This window comes from Heptranchias perlo, chromosome 25, assembly GCF_035084215.1.
Source record: "Heptranchias perlo isolate sHepPer1 chromosome 25, sHepPer1.hap1, whole genome shotgun sequence".
NCBI classification, from domain to species: Eukaryota; Metazoa; Chordata; class Chondrichthyes; order Hexanchiformes; family Hexanchidae; genus Heptranchias; species Heptranchias perlo.
The window spans coordinates 21537915-21556986 of NC_090349.1; the positions used below are offsets into that span (position 1 = coordinate 21537915).

Consider the following 19072-nt stretch of genomic DNA (forward strand, 5'->3'; position numbering starts at 1 on the left):
GACTTTTAGCTAACCCATGAGCTGTACCTGACCCAGGTACACTTGATTTTGCCAAAAGTGAATATGCGTCCCGTTCCAACCATTGACATCTTTCATTTAGATAAGAGCAAAAAAGGCCTTTAAAACTTTAGCCTGGAATTTCCTCAAAGCTGCTCCCACTCCACCGTCGTGTGTGTGGCGGAAACCCCATTTACACGCGTAAGTGTAGTTTCTGCTGCATTTCCAGTGAAGTTACAGTGGTGGAGCAGGAGCAGCTCCGAGGAAATTCCAGGCTATTGCTTTAATATGCCAGATCCAAAAAAAATCAAGCAATTTACTTTACTAATTTACTTCCTTTACTAACCTGATGCAAATGTTGGTATTTTGAATCTAAATGTTGCTTAGACTTTGTTAGCGCTGAAAATTTAAAAGCTAGTTACTGCAGCCATACTGCCTATAGTTTTGATCATCAGTATATCTCCATAGGATTGGTATGAAAATAGTTTTAGTTGGATTCTTGAGCTTTAGCTTCTGTTCATATTCGAATGCTAAGATTTAAGCAGAATGCATACATCATACAGTCACACAAAATTATTCTTCAGAATAGAGTGCGAGCTCAAAATAATATCCTCAAAGACTTTGGGGCCGATTTTTGTCTCACTGCCGCTCTCTTTTTTCAGCGGGATTGAGGAGGAAAGCGAGGTAAAAATTGCAAATAATACTTACCACCACTTCCAGCCCACTGTAATATTGGAGGGGGCCTTGAACTAGGTGGCCGGGACTCCTGCCCAGAACAGGCAGGAACCTCATTAATATATTTAAATTGGAGTCCTAGAACAAACTTAGGATGCAATGTAATTTTGGCCTTCAACTGGGTAGATTAACCAGAGCTCCTTAAAGGGATGTTGCTCCAAAAACGTTAAAGGTAAGTTTTTAAAAATGATTTTTGTGGGGCCAGGAGGAGTATGAATGCTCCTCATGTCCCCGCAAAAATTGTCCCGCCTGTTGTCGGTCCATCCGTGCTATCCCCCCCATTCCATGCCAACTCGGCTTCACAGACGAACTGCAGAATTTCTGGTCTGAAAAATGGTCATCTAGTAGTTGAAAATTGGGGTGGGGGGGTGGGGTGGAAGCACCTTGGCTGCCCCGTTGACACCCAAGGCCTGCCTGATGCAATTTTCCAGTGGGTCTATAAATGAGTGAGTAGCATGCCCGCCTGTATCAGGCATAAGGCTGCTTAAATATGCCAAACAGAGTTCTATGCCTTTTTTAGGACCCCTTTTGCAATTTTTAGGTATAAATGAGTGGAGGGAACGCTGCACACACTCCGCCCACTTGTACCAAGTGGTGAGCGGCCTAATCAGCAGTCCCTAAAAGGATTGCTGGTGGCCCCTCAAGAAAAGGTCCAGAACCTTTTTGGGATGAACTTTTGTGGCATCAGGAGGAGCAAGAGTGCTGTTCCTGGCTCCACTGGCAGCCCATTCTCTACCTCCTCTTGGATCGACTCCCTACCCCACTCCCCCACTTCCCCTCCCGGCCGGCTGGCTGGCTGAGTGTGGGATTCGGCTGATTTCGCACCCTCCCACAACTAGACGTGCTGCACTGGGGCACTCCTTTTATGCACACAGATCGTCAGTACAGTGAAATGAGGCCCGAACCTGAAAATGGTTCGTGCCTCCCAATGCCAGCTTAGCCAGGTAGCACGGCAGCTCCGCCGACTTCGCGCCCATTTCGGGCAGAATATTCTCTAGCAGCAGCTGAAAATAAAATGCTACTGGAATCATTAAAAGAGGATAGAATTATATTTATTTAAATCAAGGATAGTGTTTTTATAAGAAGATGACTTAACAAACATCATATTTTGTTTAAAGTGGATTATGCAGTGTATATAATAAATACATTGTACTTGTTGGCCTATGGAGAAGGTTGCAGAATAGGCTTTCCTTTTTTTGAATTAGAGAATAAGAAAGTTTGGAATTAGAAAAAGACCCAATTCCTTCCAACAGATCACTGTGGACTCCTTTTAGCTCTTAGCGGGTGGGGGGTGAGTAACCTAAATGAAACCTTCAGAATCTGGGAAGTTCCTTCTGATTCCTCAAGTCAATCAAGAGAAATGGTAGGATGCTCACCTAACATTACAGTTTACATTATTTAACCCTGACTAGTTGTATTGTGCATATGATATTCTTTCCCGTGGTCCCAAACAGAATTTAAATTGTAATGTTCTGCAGAGCATCTGATCATCTGTGTTTATACTTATCGCTCTAGCCTTCAATGCCATTTTTATCCAAATATGCATCCAACTCCTTTATAAAAAAATGCACCACTACACTTCGTTACACAACTATGTTGGAGTGAAATAGCTTTTACAATCTCTATCATTGTTTGAGATTTTCCAATTTTGTACTCCTGTCCACGAGACTTGCAATCACAGGTTAATCACAGTTTCAGTCACATTATCTATGCTTTTCATTATATTAAAGACCTCGATCATGTTTTCTATCAATTATCTTTTGTCTATTGAGAACAAATTCAGGTCTGTCAGACTATCCCAATAACATTGTTTGAGGACAGAAATCAACCTTATCTGAATCCCCTTCAATGTATCGAAGTTTTTTTGAAGATAGGATGGACAATATTCCAAATGTGGGCTTTCCAACAATTTGCAATTATTTTGATTCATAATAAAATGCCCTCAACAATCTCAGCACTGTAGTCCAGCATTGTTAATAAAACCTTGCACTGACTAGGTACCTTCATTGAATGGTTAAGAAACAACTTGCCTTTACATAGTGCCTCATCACATCTATGAGGTGTCCGAAAGCACTGCACATCTAATCACGTTTTAAGTGCGGTCACTACTGTTATCTAGGCAAACGCATCAACTTTTTGGTCACCGCAAGACCCCAAAAGCGCAATGAGATGAAAAAGACCATTTATGTATTTGGTGGTGTCAGTTGAGGAAGGAATATTGGTCAGAAATAAAGAGAATTCACTGCTCTTCTTCAAATAATCCCATGGGATCATAACAATTGTATCTTTGCTGATGGGCATCCATCCATTTTGTACGCAGGTTTCATGTTTCCCATAATGATGTGCATTACTTACATGTATCAATATTAAATTCCATCTGTCATTAATTTGTCTAAATCCAGCTAAATGTTTTCAGTCACTGTTACACCGCCTACCTGGGCACATAGTTTCGTGTCATCAGTAAACTTGATAGTATTATAGGAAGTGCCCTTTTATGCTCTCATATTGTTTATGAAAATTGTAAGCAGCAAAGGATTCAGAACAGTATCCTGCAGAACACCGCAGTTCACTGCCCACAGACAACATTGCCCTTTTATCAACACCCCCTGCCCTCCAATGCCAAATCAATCTTCAATTCAGTTAGTGAATCTGCCACTAATTCCATCAGCTCTTGGAACACTCTACAAGGACAAGAGGAAGATACCGAGTCGGAGGTGAGAAAGATTAAGAGGGGGACCAAACACATAATCAAATAAATGGAAAGTAAGGGAGAAAGGTAATAAATCAAAGTGTTTTAGGAGGAAACTTCCAGAGCACAGCAGCATAGTAACAGTAAGAATGCCTTTCAGTGGTGGAGTGGAGGAATCGGGATGAGCTGACACCATCAGGATGGGGAGCGTGATGGCTGATTCACCACTACATCTGAGGACGAGGAACATCACCATCCTCGCCAGGAACAGTGTGCACTTCCGCCACTTGAAGCTCCACAAGACGGTGCTGCGCCTCAGGCACCTGCACAAGAGCAGAGAGGGGAACAACAGAGAGACCGATGTTGCAGGAGGCACTACCCTCGTCAGAGGGTCTGCAGACCGAGGCTCAGCTTCCTGGACTTCTCTGAGGAGCAGTGCATACCGAGGCTGAGAGTGAGTCGCCAGGTGGTTGCAGACATCTGCAGCCTCTTTCATGCCAAGCTGCTCCCGGCGGCATCTCATTACCTGTCGCTGTTAAAGTGACAACTGCCCTCAACTTCTTCGCCTCTGGATCATTCCAGGGTGCCGCCGGTGACATCGCCGGGGCCTCTCAGTCGTCTGCCCACAAGTGCATTAGATAGGTCACCGACGGTTTGTTTCGCAGGGCCTCGCAGTACGTCAACTTCCCCATGGACGACCTCAGCCAGACGGACGGAGAGGGCAGTGGGATTCCACGTGTACAGGGTGCAATCGATTGCCCGCATATAGCAATCCGAGAACCTCCCTATGAGCAAGGACTGTTCATCAACGACAAAAAGGGGTATCACTCCATCAACGCTCAGCTCATTTGTGACCACTGCAAAAGATTTCTTCACGTGTGTGCCAGATTCCCTGGCAGCTGCCATGATTCGTTCATTCTGAGGAAATCCAACATCCTGGACCTCCTCCACGCACCAAACAGCTTTAAGAGCTGGCTCCTCGGGGACAAGGGATACCCCTGCACACCTGGCTCATGACATCTCTGAGGAACCCCATCAGTGAGCAACAACGTCGATACAACGACAGCCACATCGCCACCAGGTCTATAATTGAACATGCGATAGGACTGCTGAAGATGCGATTTTGGTGCCTCGATCGTTCTGGGGGAGCGCTTCAATACGCACCAGCGAGAGTGGTCGCATTATAGTAGTGTGTTGTGTCCTGCACACATGGCGCAACAGAGAGGGGTACCAGTTGATGAGGCCCTATGCCTTCATCCAGCATCCACATCTACAATGAACATTGAGGAGGTGTAGCATCAGCAGGAGCAGCAGCAGAAGGAGGAGGAGGAGGACGACGATGAACCTATGGGCAGAGAAGCGGCTCACCTGGCTGCTCGTGAGGCCAGGGAATCACTCGTATGTGAACGGTTCTCATAAGATCACACAGTGAGAATAGTCCAGTCCTTACACCACCTGGAAAGAGCAGCGCCCACAACAGCTTCCCCCCCCCCCACCCCAGAACAAAATAGTCCTGCAACTACACATACACTCACTGTAAAGTCATCCATTGGGTGGCATCAAATGACGCCTTTCATGATGAAGCACATGAAAGAACACTATCACAAAAGGCAGTCAAGAATGGGCAAGACGTGGCAGTAGTGGTGAGAATGATAATATTTAATGTGACTTTAATAAAAACCAAATATAAATGAAAAACATGACAGTCTGTCAGACATCCTTGTGCATACCCTTTATGATCACAAATCCTTAGCCTTTCTCTTCCTACTACTTCTACGTGGTGCATCCCCTATGGCTGCAGTAGAGGTAGTGGCTGATTGCTTATGTTCATGCCCAGACTACTTAGATGCTTTTGGCCAACGCCCCCCGGGTCACGGGCTCCACCTGCACCTGTGCGGGGGCAGACTCGGCCACCTGGAGAGGAGGCAGCATTGTGGGTGCTGGTTGAGGGGGGGTAACGGGTGAGGCGTGGGAGTGCTTTGAGTGGCATCCCCACTTCCATGTCCCCTTTCACCATCATTCCTCTCCTGGACCAGGCCCACATCACTCCTACCATCCTGCTGGAGAACAGTTTGGAGGACATGTATGATGCCTTAGAAGCCCAGTTGTAAAGTTTCTGTCTCTGTTTACGGAGGCAAAATGTTGTTCACCCTGAGTCCGAACGGTCATTGTTAGGGCCTGAATAGACTCATTTGTAAGCCATGCTTGAAGCTCAATGGAGGCTAGCCTTCTCTCCATCGTTCTATCTCTGACATTTCCACAGTTACATGCGACACTATCTCAGATAGTTCCTCACGTCCCTGAGACACTATCTCAGAGATTCCCTCCCATACCTGTGCCACCATTCCTTTACTCAGGAGTTGGACTCCTCCACCCTCTGCGCTATTGTGGAGAGTGTGTGTGGCACCTGTTCCAGTACCTCGCAAATGTGTTGCTGTCCTTTGATCATTTTCCTTTTGAAGGATGGCCCCCGGGGTCCTGCGTCCAGCTGAGCAGAGTCTGAAGAGGAACGCGCCCACCGATGCGGACTTTCCACAGCTGCCCCTGCCATCAGTGTCTGCTCATGTTCACTTGTGTGTGGTGACTCACTAGGTGCCAACCCAACTAACTGACTAATAGAACCCACCGAGGTGTGAGTATCTGCGCTGGTGGATGGCTCACTAAGATGTGATGGTGCGCCCTCAGAGGCCAGGAACTCCTCTGAGGAATCGCCCTCTGCTGTCACTGCGGTCGTTGAAAGGCCTGTAAGAGAACAAAAGGCAATATTAAGCATCATCACAGATGTGTCATGTTGCAATGAACATACTGAGTTGTTCAACGTGCCAAGCATTGTTAATATCAATTCATGTTGTGTGTGATGAATGTTAAAGTTGTGTCACCAGACGTTTGTGGGGTGCCAGTCTCCGACGGACTGGTACTCGAGGCTGCAGCTGATCTCCAGGGCCTCTTCCACCGCCTCTGTGAGGACCACTATTTGTTGTGGCCCCCTCCAGTCCTTGCCCTGGTGTGCATTTTGCGCTCTCTTCTAGAAGGGGAGAAAGTACAGATGTGTGAGTGAGTGATGGTGAAGTGGTCAGCCGATGAATGCATTGCTTTGGATGAGGCTGACCGTGAAAAATTGCATCAGAGGGTGACTATCAGACAGAGACATCACATTGGATCAGATTTGGGGTGAGTGATAGTGGTAGGGTCACAAATGGGGAGGTGAGGAAGTACTCAGGAAGTGAAGGTAGGTTGAGGATGAGCCTTAAGTGGGTGTGAGGAGTGATGTGATAGAGTAGTCTTGGCAGAGCAGAATTAGTTGGGGATGGGGGGGTGGTGATGTGCAACACGGAATGCAGGAGAATCAGTAAATGTACTCTCTATTGCTGACCTAGTTAGGTCATTGAAACGCTTCCTGCACTGGACTCAAGTGCGGGATATGTTGCTCCTGCTCCTGATCTCCTCTGCCACCTCGAGCCAGGCCTTTTTGGTGGCAGAGGCAGGGCACTTCCTCCTGTTGACCGGGTAAAATAGTTCCCTCCTCCTCCTCACCCTGGCCAGTAGCACATCAAGTGAGGCATCGCTGAATCTTGGAGCAGCTTTACCCCTGTGCTGCTCCACTGTGTCTTCTTGCTCCTTGCTCCAGCAAAATCCATTGGAGCAATGGCCCTTTAAATTTAGATGCTGCAGCTGACAGACTGTAATGGGGGTGAACAGTCCGCCCACTGCAAAGCTTTCGGACGGCAAACCCGGAAACAAAATTAATGGCCACCAATTAAATCGTGATTGCGTGGGGAACGGTAAGTTTTTATTATTCGCGTTTGCTGCGTGCCCGTTGACCCCTTTCCCCCCCCCCCCACAACTGCCATCCCGCCGCCTTATTAAAATCGTGCCCCTTGAGTCGGTGGGGAGGGAGATGGGAATTGGGGCCAGGAATCCTGGAAGTCGGGGATCTGAGAGCCGGAGTGGGGAGGGCTGGGCGTGACAGCGATCAGGTAGGTCCTTTAATAGTTGTTAATGGTGGTAAAGGCTGTTACTCATTCATTTTAATTTCTGCCAGAACTAGAATAATTCAGTGACCAGATTGTTGTTTGATATTGTGAAGTTTTTTTGCTGACAATTTTTGTGTATATTCTTTGTGGATGAATTGTGGTTATATTGCTTATATTTTTGCCTGGATCTACATTTTGTGCAAACCATGTTTAGTGATTTAATCAATCCTAAGGGTGGGGGGAGGACAGAGGAGAGCTCAGATGATGCTTCTGAAAATCAATTAATTTTGACAAAGAAATTTTTGGAATCAAATGCTGTTAATGGACAAATTGCAGTTTAAGTTAATTTTGACAGTGAACAGAAGAGATGAAGAGTAAAATATCCCAAATACTTGTTCTCATTGAAAGTACCAATTTTTAAAGATTCAAATGTTTGACTGAAAAATATGCAAACGTTCAATGTATAAAATAATTTAAAATTACTATTTAAATCTTTAGAAATTGTTTGGTCATTGTGCAACAGTTAAATTAGTAGTGTTGGTCTTCACCAAATAGAAATTACATTTGAGAAATTATAGAAGCATTACTTTAAAATAAGATTTCCAATCTAAGTGATTCAGTAAATATAACGCTTAGGCATCATGTATAAGACATGAATCATTTATGCCTATACATATACTGCATTTTATTGCAGTGCTGTCTTGCATGTTCATTTAGTTCTATTGCCCTCTAAATAATAATGATACAAAGAACACGAAAGCATTGTTATGCTAAAGTGGACTGTGTACATCTGCTCATGTTGTAAATTAAATCAATTATTCAAATTGAGATTACAGTCGTATGTACTCTACGTGTTGGTTTGTGCAGAATATAATGTAATACATAATTTTAAAATTTTGCTTATTATTCATATGTACAGCTTCCTCAGTTTTATTACTTAAATATCACTGTGATCGATTCTGTGAGAATGGGATGTTTGGGAGTGATCAGTCATAAGCTGAGTTTAGTGGTGTTTTTTCTGACTTAAGTATGATACTAATTGGACACAGCATGTATATAATAAGAAGGTGTAGACATGCTGATCTTTAGGTGATAACCTCATAGTTCTGCAAACCTACCAGCTATTCTTACAGGTTTATTCTGCCTTTATTTAAATAGTATTCAGCATTTTCTCAACCATTTCTTTAAAAGCTCTTGTTTTGTTAGTTTATGTTCCATTTTCATTTGCTATAAATGTAAGATAGTCAACATTATGAATGTCCTTTTATGTGATTGTAGCTCAACAGAAAATGATGTGATTAAACATACATTTTACTCAAGCCTAAAAATGATTTAAAAAACTAACAGAACATAATTTTTATTTTTTTCCCTTAAGAATAATAGTTATTGCTTTACTTAACTTGCCCATTATGGATCTTGATAGACTGCTTCATTAAACACTGCTCTTCCTTACCATTTGGCAGATGGAACGTCAAAGGCTTGCACGGGAGAAACAGCTCAGGGAGGTTGCAGAAAGAGCAAGGGATGAACTGGAGTGCCGATTATTACAGCTTCAGGATGAGGCACAGCTGGCAAATGAGGCTTTGGTAACCAACATTATTAGTAGAAACAAAGATGTCTTATAAAGTGATGCCAATGTCTATAAGAGCCTTAGATGTTTTGGATTCTGTGTAAGTAGCCAGCAATTAAACTGAAGATTTGTCTGTCATTAGCTGAGATCTGAGGAGACTGCAGATTTACTGGCAGAAAAAGCCCAGATTGCAGAAGAGGAGGCACAATTATTGGCCCAGAAGGCAGCAGAGGCTGAGCAAGAGATGCAAAGATTAAAAGTCGCAGCTTTAAGAACAGAGGAAGAAAAGAGACTGATGGAGCAGAAAGTGCTGGAGGCAGAGGTGTTAGCGCTTAAGATGGCTGAAGAATCTGAGAGACGGTAAACATTTCAGTCATTATATGATAGCAAAGATCTATTCAACAACAGTGCACATGGATGACTGTCAAATTCTGTAACTGCAAGATCAAACCAGAGCAGGGACCAGTACTCCTAACATGTTTACCAATCTAATTGATTTGTTTCACTGGTTGTGATGCTAGAGGCTAAATGGTTATCCCACAAAGGGAAGAAAACTGTCAGTCCTTAGTATCTCACTCTGTCGACATGAGCCTAGTCTTATGAATAATTGGAGATTTTGATAGCTATGAAGAAGGCTGCAGTGTGTTTTTTAACCTTCTAGAAAATTAGACATGCACTTAAGGAGAGTAAACCCAATATAAATATTTTCTGGTAGCCTTGTGGTTGTGTCACCCACTTCATATTTATGTGTTTGTTGGTTTGAGTCCCAGTACCACCTTTCATAGTAGGATGAATTTGGTTAGACATTGAGGTAAATTTTAACTCCCAAAAACAGGTGGGTTGGGGGCAGGTGGGGAGTAAAAATACTCGTTTTTCAGAGCGGGATGGCATCCTGGCTCCACCACGTCTTCTTCTGGGTCTAACCCAGGCAGATTTGTCTGCGTGTGGAGAGCAGACACCAGGAAGTCCTGCCCCCATTTAAAGCTGGCAGGCCGATATTTAAAAGGTCAGTGTACCTCATTGAGATACTTGAGGTACTTAATATTTTGTGTATTGGAATAATAAAATGAATTTAACCTTACCTGTTCGGGTTTCCCATCACTTCCCATTCACGTCAGGTGAAAGCAGAAAGCAGGCAGGAAGGGCCAGATCCAGGAGGTGAGTGCCTTTATTGCACTGCTTGTGGGCCCGGAGGAGCAGGAGTGCTTCCTCCAGGCCCAACAAGCTCACCTGGCCAACAGGACCTCAGCGATTGGCCGACACCGACCCCCCCCCCCCACCCATGATGGTGGGCCCCACCTACGGCTCATCACCTGACCTCCAGCGACCTCCGATCTCTTGATCAGCCCCCGACCTTCTCCCTGCACCCCCCCCCCCCAACCGATCTTCTCGCCGGTTCCCCTCTCCCCCCAATCTTCTCCCAAGCCCCCCGGCCTTGATCTTCTCCCTCCCGCCCCCGATCTTCTCCCCGGCCTATGATTCCTCCCTCCCTCCTTCTGATCCCCGGCTGCAACCTGCTGCAGCAGGCCTTTCTGGCTGACAGCCAGCTAGCTTGTCAATCAGGCTGGCTGCCGGGCGCGAAACCTGGAAGTGAAATTGATGGGCTTCATTAAGGTCGCGATCACCCACTTACCTTCTGGGTTTCATACCTGGAAATGTCCCCCGACCCCCCACCTCCCCCCCAACCACTGGCTCCCTTCCCGGCTCTCAGTTAAAATTTACACCATTGTCTCTCTAGTTTTTTTGCAAAAACATTTTCTTTTCACCAATCATATATTGGATTTGAAATTAGTCGTGAAGAAGTCTGTAGATTAGACTGCTTATGTTACTAGTTAAAGGATCATGTGAACTGTGAGGATATCTTTACACAAGATCTGTAGAGTTATTTTGATGATGCATTTTGAAAATGTGTAAATCAGAGTTTGTATATTCGGTATTTTATTATCATGTAACATTGCTAATGAAGAATTTGTTTTTATATTTATCTTGTCTTCAAATTCACTTTATGATATTTTCTGTTTTTAACTTATGCTAGATATCAGGACGGGTTCCATTTCATGGGACACTGGCACTAGTATTGGGAGAGGAAGGAGCTGTGACGCTGTGACGAGCTCCACCTGAACAGGAATGGGACCAGTGTCCTAGCGGAAAGGATAAATAGGGCTGTGGATAGGACTTTAAACTAGTAAGATGGGGGGAGGGATCTGGTGAAAATAACATAAGCCTGAAGATAAAAGAAATAGGAGATGAGAGTAAAGATCAGACCAAGGTAAAGAATAAGGGTATTATAAACGGTCAGGGAACAGATACAGTCATAGAACATAAGTATAAAGTGACTGTTAAAAATAAAGTGTGCAGAACAATTAATAAAAACAAATGAAACAAATGAAATTGCCTGTACAGCAATATACACAGCATCCAAAACAAAACAGGGGAATTGGAGACAATAATTCGTAGCGAGGAGCCAGATGTAATAGGGTAACAGAAACATGGCTTAGTAAAGAATAGGACTGGCAGTTAAATATTGCAGGATATAACATTTTTAGAAAGGATAGAGAAGGAAGAAGGATGGAGTGGGGTAGCTGTACTTAGAGATAACTTAATGTCAGTAGAAAAAAGGGACATAAGTAGCAGAATCCATATGGATTGAGACAAAGGATAAGAAGAGATCGATCATGTTAATAGGTATATTCTATAGACCACCTAATAGTGGAAGGGAATTGGAGAAAGAACTATGTAGGCAAATCTATGAAATGAGTAAAAGACATAGAATAATAATCATAGGGGATTTCAACTACCCCCAAATAAACTGGCAAAAAGAAGTAGGGAAAGGGGTAAAGGGAATGTGTTCAGGACTCCTTTCTTACCCAGTACGTAAAAAGCCCAACAAGAGAGGAATCACGACTGGATCTAGTAATGGGAAATCAACCAGAGCAGATGAGAGAAGTAAGCGTAGAGGACCATCCAGGCAATAGTGATCAAAACATAATAATGTTTATAATAATGATTGAGAAAGACATGTGTAAGACAAAGACCAAAGTAATGGATTGGAAAAAAGCTAATTTTGAGAGGAGCAGAATGGAACTAGGGAAGATAAACTGGAAAAAAATATTGATAGACATAGAGATAGAAAAGCAGTGGGAAATATTTAAAACGGTGATCAGTGGAGTTCAGGAGAAATATATTCCTCTAAAAAACAAGAACAAACTAGCCAATAATGGATGAATAAAGAGATAAGGGTAAAATTGAAACTAAAAAAAAGGCATATGCTTGACAATAAAGGAGGATGACAAAAGGGAATACGAAGAGGTTCGGAAAGAAGTCAAAAAAACAGTTAGGAAAGCAAAGAGGAAATATGAGATTAAATTATCAAGGAATATAAAAAGAAATAGTACAGAGATATAAATAACAAAAAAAAAATCAGGGTAGTGATAGGGCCACTAAGGGTTGTACAAGATAAACTCACAGGTAATGACAGTGAAATGGCAGAAATGTTGAATAGTTACTTTACCTCAGTATTTACCAGGGAGACTAACAAGGTGGGTATGACATTAGAAGAAGAGATCAAAAAAGATATAAAGACATTTAAGATAGAACGGGGGGAGATAATTGATAAACTAATCAAACTTAGAGAGGATAAAACCCCTGGTCTGGATGGATTGCATCCGCCCATATTAAAAGAAGTTAAGGAAGAGGTAGCAGAGGCACTATTACATATATATAAAAATTCATTAGAAAAGGGAATAGTACCAGAAGACAGGCAGACAGATAATGTTATTCCCATATTTAAAAAGGGAAATATAGTCTAGTTAGCTTAACATCAGAGGAAGGAAAGATAATGGAATCTTTACTCAAAGATTGTAAACAATTTTACAACACCAAGTTATAGTCCAGCGATTTTATTTTAAATTCACAAGCTTTCGGAGGCTTCCTCCTTCGTCAGGTGAACGATGTGAAAAACATCGACGAAGGAGGAAGCCTGACGAAGGAGGAAGCCTCCGAAAGCTTGTGAATTTAAAATAAAATTGCTGGACTATAACTTGGTGTTGTAAAATTGTTTACAATTGTCAACCCCAGTCCATCACCGGCATCTCCACATCATTACTCAAAGATGTAATAGGAAAATATCTAGAAACTGAAAATATAATAAAAAATAGTCAGCATGGATTTCAAATGTTAAAGTCCATGCTTGACCAACCTTATTGAATTCTTTGAAGAAGTAACAGAAAGAGTAGACAATGATAATGCAGTAAATGTAATATATTTAGATTTTCAAAAGGCCTTTGATAAGGTAGCACATAGTAGACTCATGACTAAGGTCAGAGCATATGGAGTCACGGGACAGGTGGCAGAATGGATAACAAGCTAGCTACGAAACAAAAAACAGGGAGTAAGGGTTAAGGGTAGCTACTCAGACTAGCAAAGGTGGGAAGTGGTGTTCCACAGGGATCGGTGCTGGGACCACTGTTGTTCACTATTTACTTTAATGATTTGGACTCGGGAATCGGAAGTACAATTTCAAAATTTGCAGACGACACCAAATTGGGAAGTGTAGTTAATATGAAGGAAGAATGCGGCAAAATACAGGAAGATATTAATAAACTTGTAGAATGGGTATGTAAATGGCAAATGAATTTCAATATAGGTAAGTGTGAGGTGGTGCATTTTGGAAGGAAGAATAAGGAGGCCACCTACTACTTAGATAATAAGAGTCTAAATGGGGTAGAGGAGCAAAAGATCTAGGGATGCAGATACACAAATCACTACAAGTAGCGACACAGGTTAATAAGGTCATTAAAAAAAAGCAAACCAAGCGCTGGGGTTCATTTCTAGAGGGATAGAATTGAAAAGCTGAGAAGTTATGTTAGACTTGTTTAGAACCTTGGTTAGAACGCACGTGGAGTACTGTGCGCAGTTCTGGTCTCCATATTATAAAAAGGATATAGAGGCATTGGAGAAGGTGCAAAAAAGATTCACAAGTATGATACCAGAACTGAGAGAATATACTTATCAGGAAAGGCTTAACAGGCTGGGTCTCTTTTCTCTAGAAAAGAGAAGGCTAAGGGATGACCTGATAGAGGATTTCAAGGTAACAAAAGGGTTTCATAGGGTAGACATAGAGAAAATGTTTCCACTTGTGGGGGTGTCCAAATCTAGGGGTCATAAATATAAGATAGTCACTAATAAATCCAATAGGGAATTCAGGAGAAACCTCTTTACCCAAGAGTGATAAGAATGTGGAACGTGCAACCACAAGGAGTTGTTGAGGCAAATAGCATAGATGCATTAAAGGGGAAGCTAGATAAGCACCTGAGGGAGAAAGGAATAGAAGTATATGCTGATAAGGTTAGATGAAGAGGGACGGGAAGAGGCTCGTGTGGAGCATAAACCCTGGCATTGACAATTTGGGCCAAATGGCCTGTTTCTGTGCTGTAGACTCTATGTAACTCTCTATGGTATACTGTTAAATGTCTAAAATGAAGATACATTATGTAATGTGAAGAATATCTTGTCTCAAGCTTTTTATTTTACTTTTGACACAGTGCTAAAGAGGCTGAGCAATTGAAACAAGATTTGCAGGATGCACGAGAGTCTGAACGAAAAGCCAAGCAAAAACTTATTGAGATCACCAGCAAGTCTTCATACACAGTACTGTCTTTACCATTTAATACGTAGATATGTAACTTTTAACTCCATTTGGGCAATTGTATCAGACATTTTGCATTGCTGTAAAGTGGTTTCAAATTTGCAGTGCCACAAAACAGACAGTGTAACTAAAATCAAACAGTGTCTCTGACCTAGAAGGTTATGGGTTCAAGTCCCACTCCAGAGACTTGAACACAAAATCTCGGCTGACACTTCAGTGCAGTACTGAAGGAGTGCTGCACTGTCAGAGGTGCCGTCTTTCGGATGAGATGTTAAACAAGGCCCCTCTCTGGTGGAAGTTACAGATCCTGTGGCACTATTTCGAAGAAGAGCAGGGGAGTTCTCCCCGCTGTCCTGGCCATATTTATCCCTCAACAAACATCACTGTGGGACCTTGCTGTGTACACATTGGTTGCCATGTTTCCTACACTACAACAGGGACTATATTTCAAAAGTATTTCATTGGCTGTAAAGCACTTTAGGACGTCCTGACGTCGTAATAGGCACAATATAAATGCAAGTCTTTTCTTTTTAGATGTCATTGGAACTTCACACTGGTTGTAGTATAATTACAAATTCTACAAAGCCAACTTGTTAAGCTTTAATTTTAAATATAAAAGCTTCCAGCAGTCCTCTGAACCTTAAAAAATTCACATTATAAAGCTAACATGAAAAATTCAGACTCCAGTGAGCACAGCTCTGCTTTTCCTTGATTTCAGAGCAGTGTGGAGACTTCAGGATAACTCAGTGCTGCAGGCTCACAACATTCTCAGATTAGGTACTACTTTCAAATGGTACTGCAGTATAACAACATCAGAACCCTACCAGTGCTATCTGCTTCGATAAGTTGATTCTTGCCTTATCAAACATACCACCTGTTTCATTAGTTCTGTAAATGTATTACACCATAAAACATTGAGATTTTATAAAGTACTGAACAGAATAAAAATGACTTTACTCATTTTTCACTACATTTTTATTTATAATTCTTTTGCAGCCTTTGAGTTCAAACACAACATCCATGCCAACAGAAATCCCAAGTCTTAACTTTGAGACTGACAGCTTCACGTTTGATTTCAAGGACACTGACATGAAACGGCTTTCTATGGAGATAGAAAAAGAGAAGTGAGTTTTGCTGTTTTCTTGAATGTTGGCCACAAATCCTTTAATTTGAGTTGTATGGAATGCATTAGGTACCAAACATCAGGATTTAAAAAAGAAAATGTTGTTTTAAAAAAGAAAAAGAAGGTAACTTTTTTCTTCATAGTTGGGCAACTGACCAAAATACATCAATACCAATGTGGGCAGTAAATGGAGACTTTTTAATTTTAAATAATCTTTTGGTTTTATCAAAAATTACTATTAACTGAGATTTCAGTTTTGTAAAATCAACTGAATTTATCCCGTTGAGTTAGGCGGATCATGAATTTGACAGTGAAAAAATACGAACAGCATTCTATGCTCTGAGTTGTTTATTTTTTTGTATTTGTTAAAGTCTTTTATTAGTATTTACAAGATTCAGATATGTGATTCAATCACATGGCATTTCACACACAGTATATTCCAGGGACATAAAAATGAAAAAAGCATTGAAATGGTTATGAATATATGGATGATAAAACACATTGGATAGACATTCCAGCTGTTCCCTGACAGTGGAATATGACCATTGAGATGGTTGTGCAATTGGTGATGAGATGATGAAGGTTTCCATAACTGTGTTATGTTGGAATGCGTTCTGAATTATGTGAATTGGGAACTTCTGGGATTTATAGTTCAGTGTCTTTTCCTTGACTCAGTTTGGCTCAGCTATCTAACTGACAGAGGAAAGAGTGCCCGATTGCAACTGTTGGAGGGGCCCCACATTAATTGCATTCTTTAAAGAAGGATCCAGTATATATTTTGTAGAGTTTATCTTCCTGTGGAGGACTTGTCAATTAAGTTTTTATCTGAATTTTAATGCAAAATTTGTGTTTAATATCTACTTCCTAACTGAACTTTCTAATCCCATTTTCATATCAAGAATACTGTACACTTGGATTTTCCCTCTATCATCTGCTCTTTAGGTGATCTGCAATATATTGTATATAATGCAAATATTAAACAAAACTGAAATGATTGTTTCAGTAGAAATAGGAGAGGCAAAATCTGCTCTAACAAATATGCTAGCTGGAATTAATTTGTTTATGAAAAGTTGAATTAATGCTTGATTAAATGACTGTAAATGAAGCTTTGATTACTGCTTGCACTTAAAGTATTTAAACCTAGGGGCCTCAATATCACAATGGATTAGCAAACTGTCCTTTTACTTCTAATACCTGGCTCACAGCACAAAATGAATTTGATAGTCATTGGCAATTTCCCTGAGACTAGCCATAAGGAGAACTGGCATGAGAAATGGACATGACACACTGCTGCAGTAGAAGTGCTTTTGTAAGACTGGGGTTATGGCGAATCATTGGGGCAGAACAGAGGGAGGTTTGCTCTTACGACATTGGATGCCAAAAGTAGAATAGTGTATTTTAACATTTCACCTTGATGAGGACCAAAATATTAAAAAAAGGAACCAAAAGTGTTCAAATCTTGCGATGTCTTCTGGACTATTGCTATCTAAGGTTACTAATTGAAGGTTATTCCAGTGAGTAAGGAAGCACTAGTGAAGATTAATGGTGTCTGGATTCATTCTAGCCAATTACTTCTGAAGTTCTTTGCCTAGATAAAAATCACAAAAGTAGGATGAAATGATACTTGCTTGGTACAATATTTTGATGGCTCACAAGAGAAATTCACATCATACGTACATGTTGGCAGTAATCAATCCTAGTGGGAAATGTTTTCTGCTTGGAAACAAAACAGAAATCCCCTCACCCCTATGTTCCAGGACATTTCTATGAATGCGAGTGAAGTGTAACTAGTAAAATTTTAATTCTGTGTAAAGTAAAATGCATGATATGGCCTACCACTCTTTAAAAAAAAGCCAGCAAAATTTTACTGAACCAAAACCACCATTCTTCAGTACTGCTCACTCTGAGCCCACCCCACCACATTTAAGTGGGAGTGGGTGGGCATGACCTAGATCTCTGCACCATTGTTCCCAATTAACATCCCAAGCCCGATCTCTGAGAACATCAGTACTACATTAGTGGCAGTATTGGCAGTACTGTCCCTGAATTGGATATGCTCCTGTGAAGCACCTTGGGACGGTTTTTACTACATTTAAGGCGCTGTATAAATGCAAGTTGTTGTTGTTGTTGATATAGCATTGAGGAGGCCATCTTGGTTCTGATATCTGAAGCTTTGTGTAACTTTTCTTGGACATTGATTTTTGCTGTTTGCTGCACTGGAGCTTCTCTGAAGGCTTCTCATGCCATTTATAATGAACACCAGAGAAAGCGTTTTTTTTTTGGATGGAATAAATTGATATCCCAAAGGGAATTCCTTGTTTCCTATGTTATAAGGATGAGTAAATGGAAGAGACTAGTTTGGAGGAACTTAGAGTGAGGAATCACAGAAGACATTTGTTTCCAATACATAGATACCCACTCCTTACAGTTTACAGGCCTAATAACCAAGAGAGTGTGCAGTCCAATTCTGTAGTTGGGCAGGTTTTCCACAGGTACAGGGGCAATTGACAGAACACATGTGCCATTGAAAGTTCCATTTGACAACCCCCTCAATTTCATTAACAAGAAAGACTTTAATTCAGTAATCGTCCAGAAAGTGTGTGATGCCAGTCACCTTATCCTGCATGTCAATACCTAAAAAGCAGTCATGATGCGTTTATCATGATGATCAAGGATATCTCTTTAATTATGGCTTTTCACTCCAATAAGGCATTCGCAGACAGAGGCCCATGGGACTAGAAGGATTTTAGTAGAGCAGGCCATAGGCATTTTGAAGTCTCACTTTAGGCGCCTGGATAAATCTGGTGGTGCTCTGCAATACAACCCAGAAAGAGTTTCCAGAATCAGTGTTGCTTGCTTGCTGCAATCTTATTAATATTACCATGCGGAAAGGATCAGTATTTTCTGAATCTGAAGGGGATAATGATGATTAAGAAGAAGAGTGAGAAAGCCCTCTGTACTCACATCAGGAGAGAAAGGAAAAGAAGTGGAACAAGACAGCTATCAGCCTGCAGCCAGAGAAAGAAGGCAGCAACTTATCACTGAGTGCTTTCACTAAATAAAAGTTGAGAAACTGAATTAAATATTCCCCCTTTTTCTGTTCTTCCTCCCTATCAACCCATCCAGAGCTACCTAACAAAGATGTGCATTTTCAGAGGCTTCTGTAACCTGTCTTCATACTATAGAAGTCACACTGTCACGTCATCACCCAAGTTCACTAAGTTGTAAACATACCCAGAAATGAACTCTAATGTCTGTATGGTCAAACAATTTTTACTTTCCACAACAACGGGTTCCAATAATTTCCTGCATTCTAACTGCAGCTACTTCTTACCAC

The 19072-nt window shown here is 41.7% G+C and overlaps 1 protein-coding gene across 5 annotated transcripts in view; it reads left to right on the forward strand.

Moving 5' to 3' along the window:
• nf2a (NF2, moesin-ezrin-radixin like (MERLIN) tumor suppressor a) overlaps positions 1–19072 on the forward strand; it is a 139885-nt gene that overhangs the window by 102341 nt on the left and 18472 nt on the right. For all 5 annotated transcript variants that reach the window (XR_010967201.1, XM_068005728.1, XM_068005730.1 and 2 more), the window contains 4 exons: positions 8859–8981; positions 9108–9325; positions 14509–14614; positions 15609–15736. Coding sequence is in view for 4 of the 5 variants with exons in the window: in XM_068005728.1 (XP_067861829.1) it covers positions 8859–8981; positions 9108–9325; positions 14509–14614; positions 15609–15736 (575 nt within the window). In the remaining variant the exon portion in view is untranslated. The remainder of the gene's footprint in view (positions 1–8858; positions 8982–9107; positions 9326–14508; positions 14615–15608; positions 15737–19072) is intronic.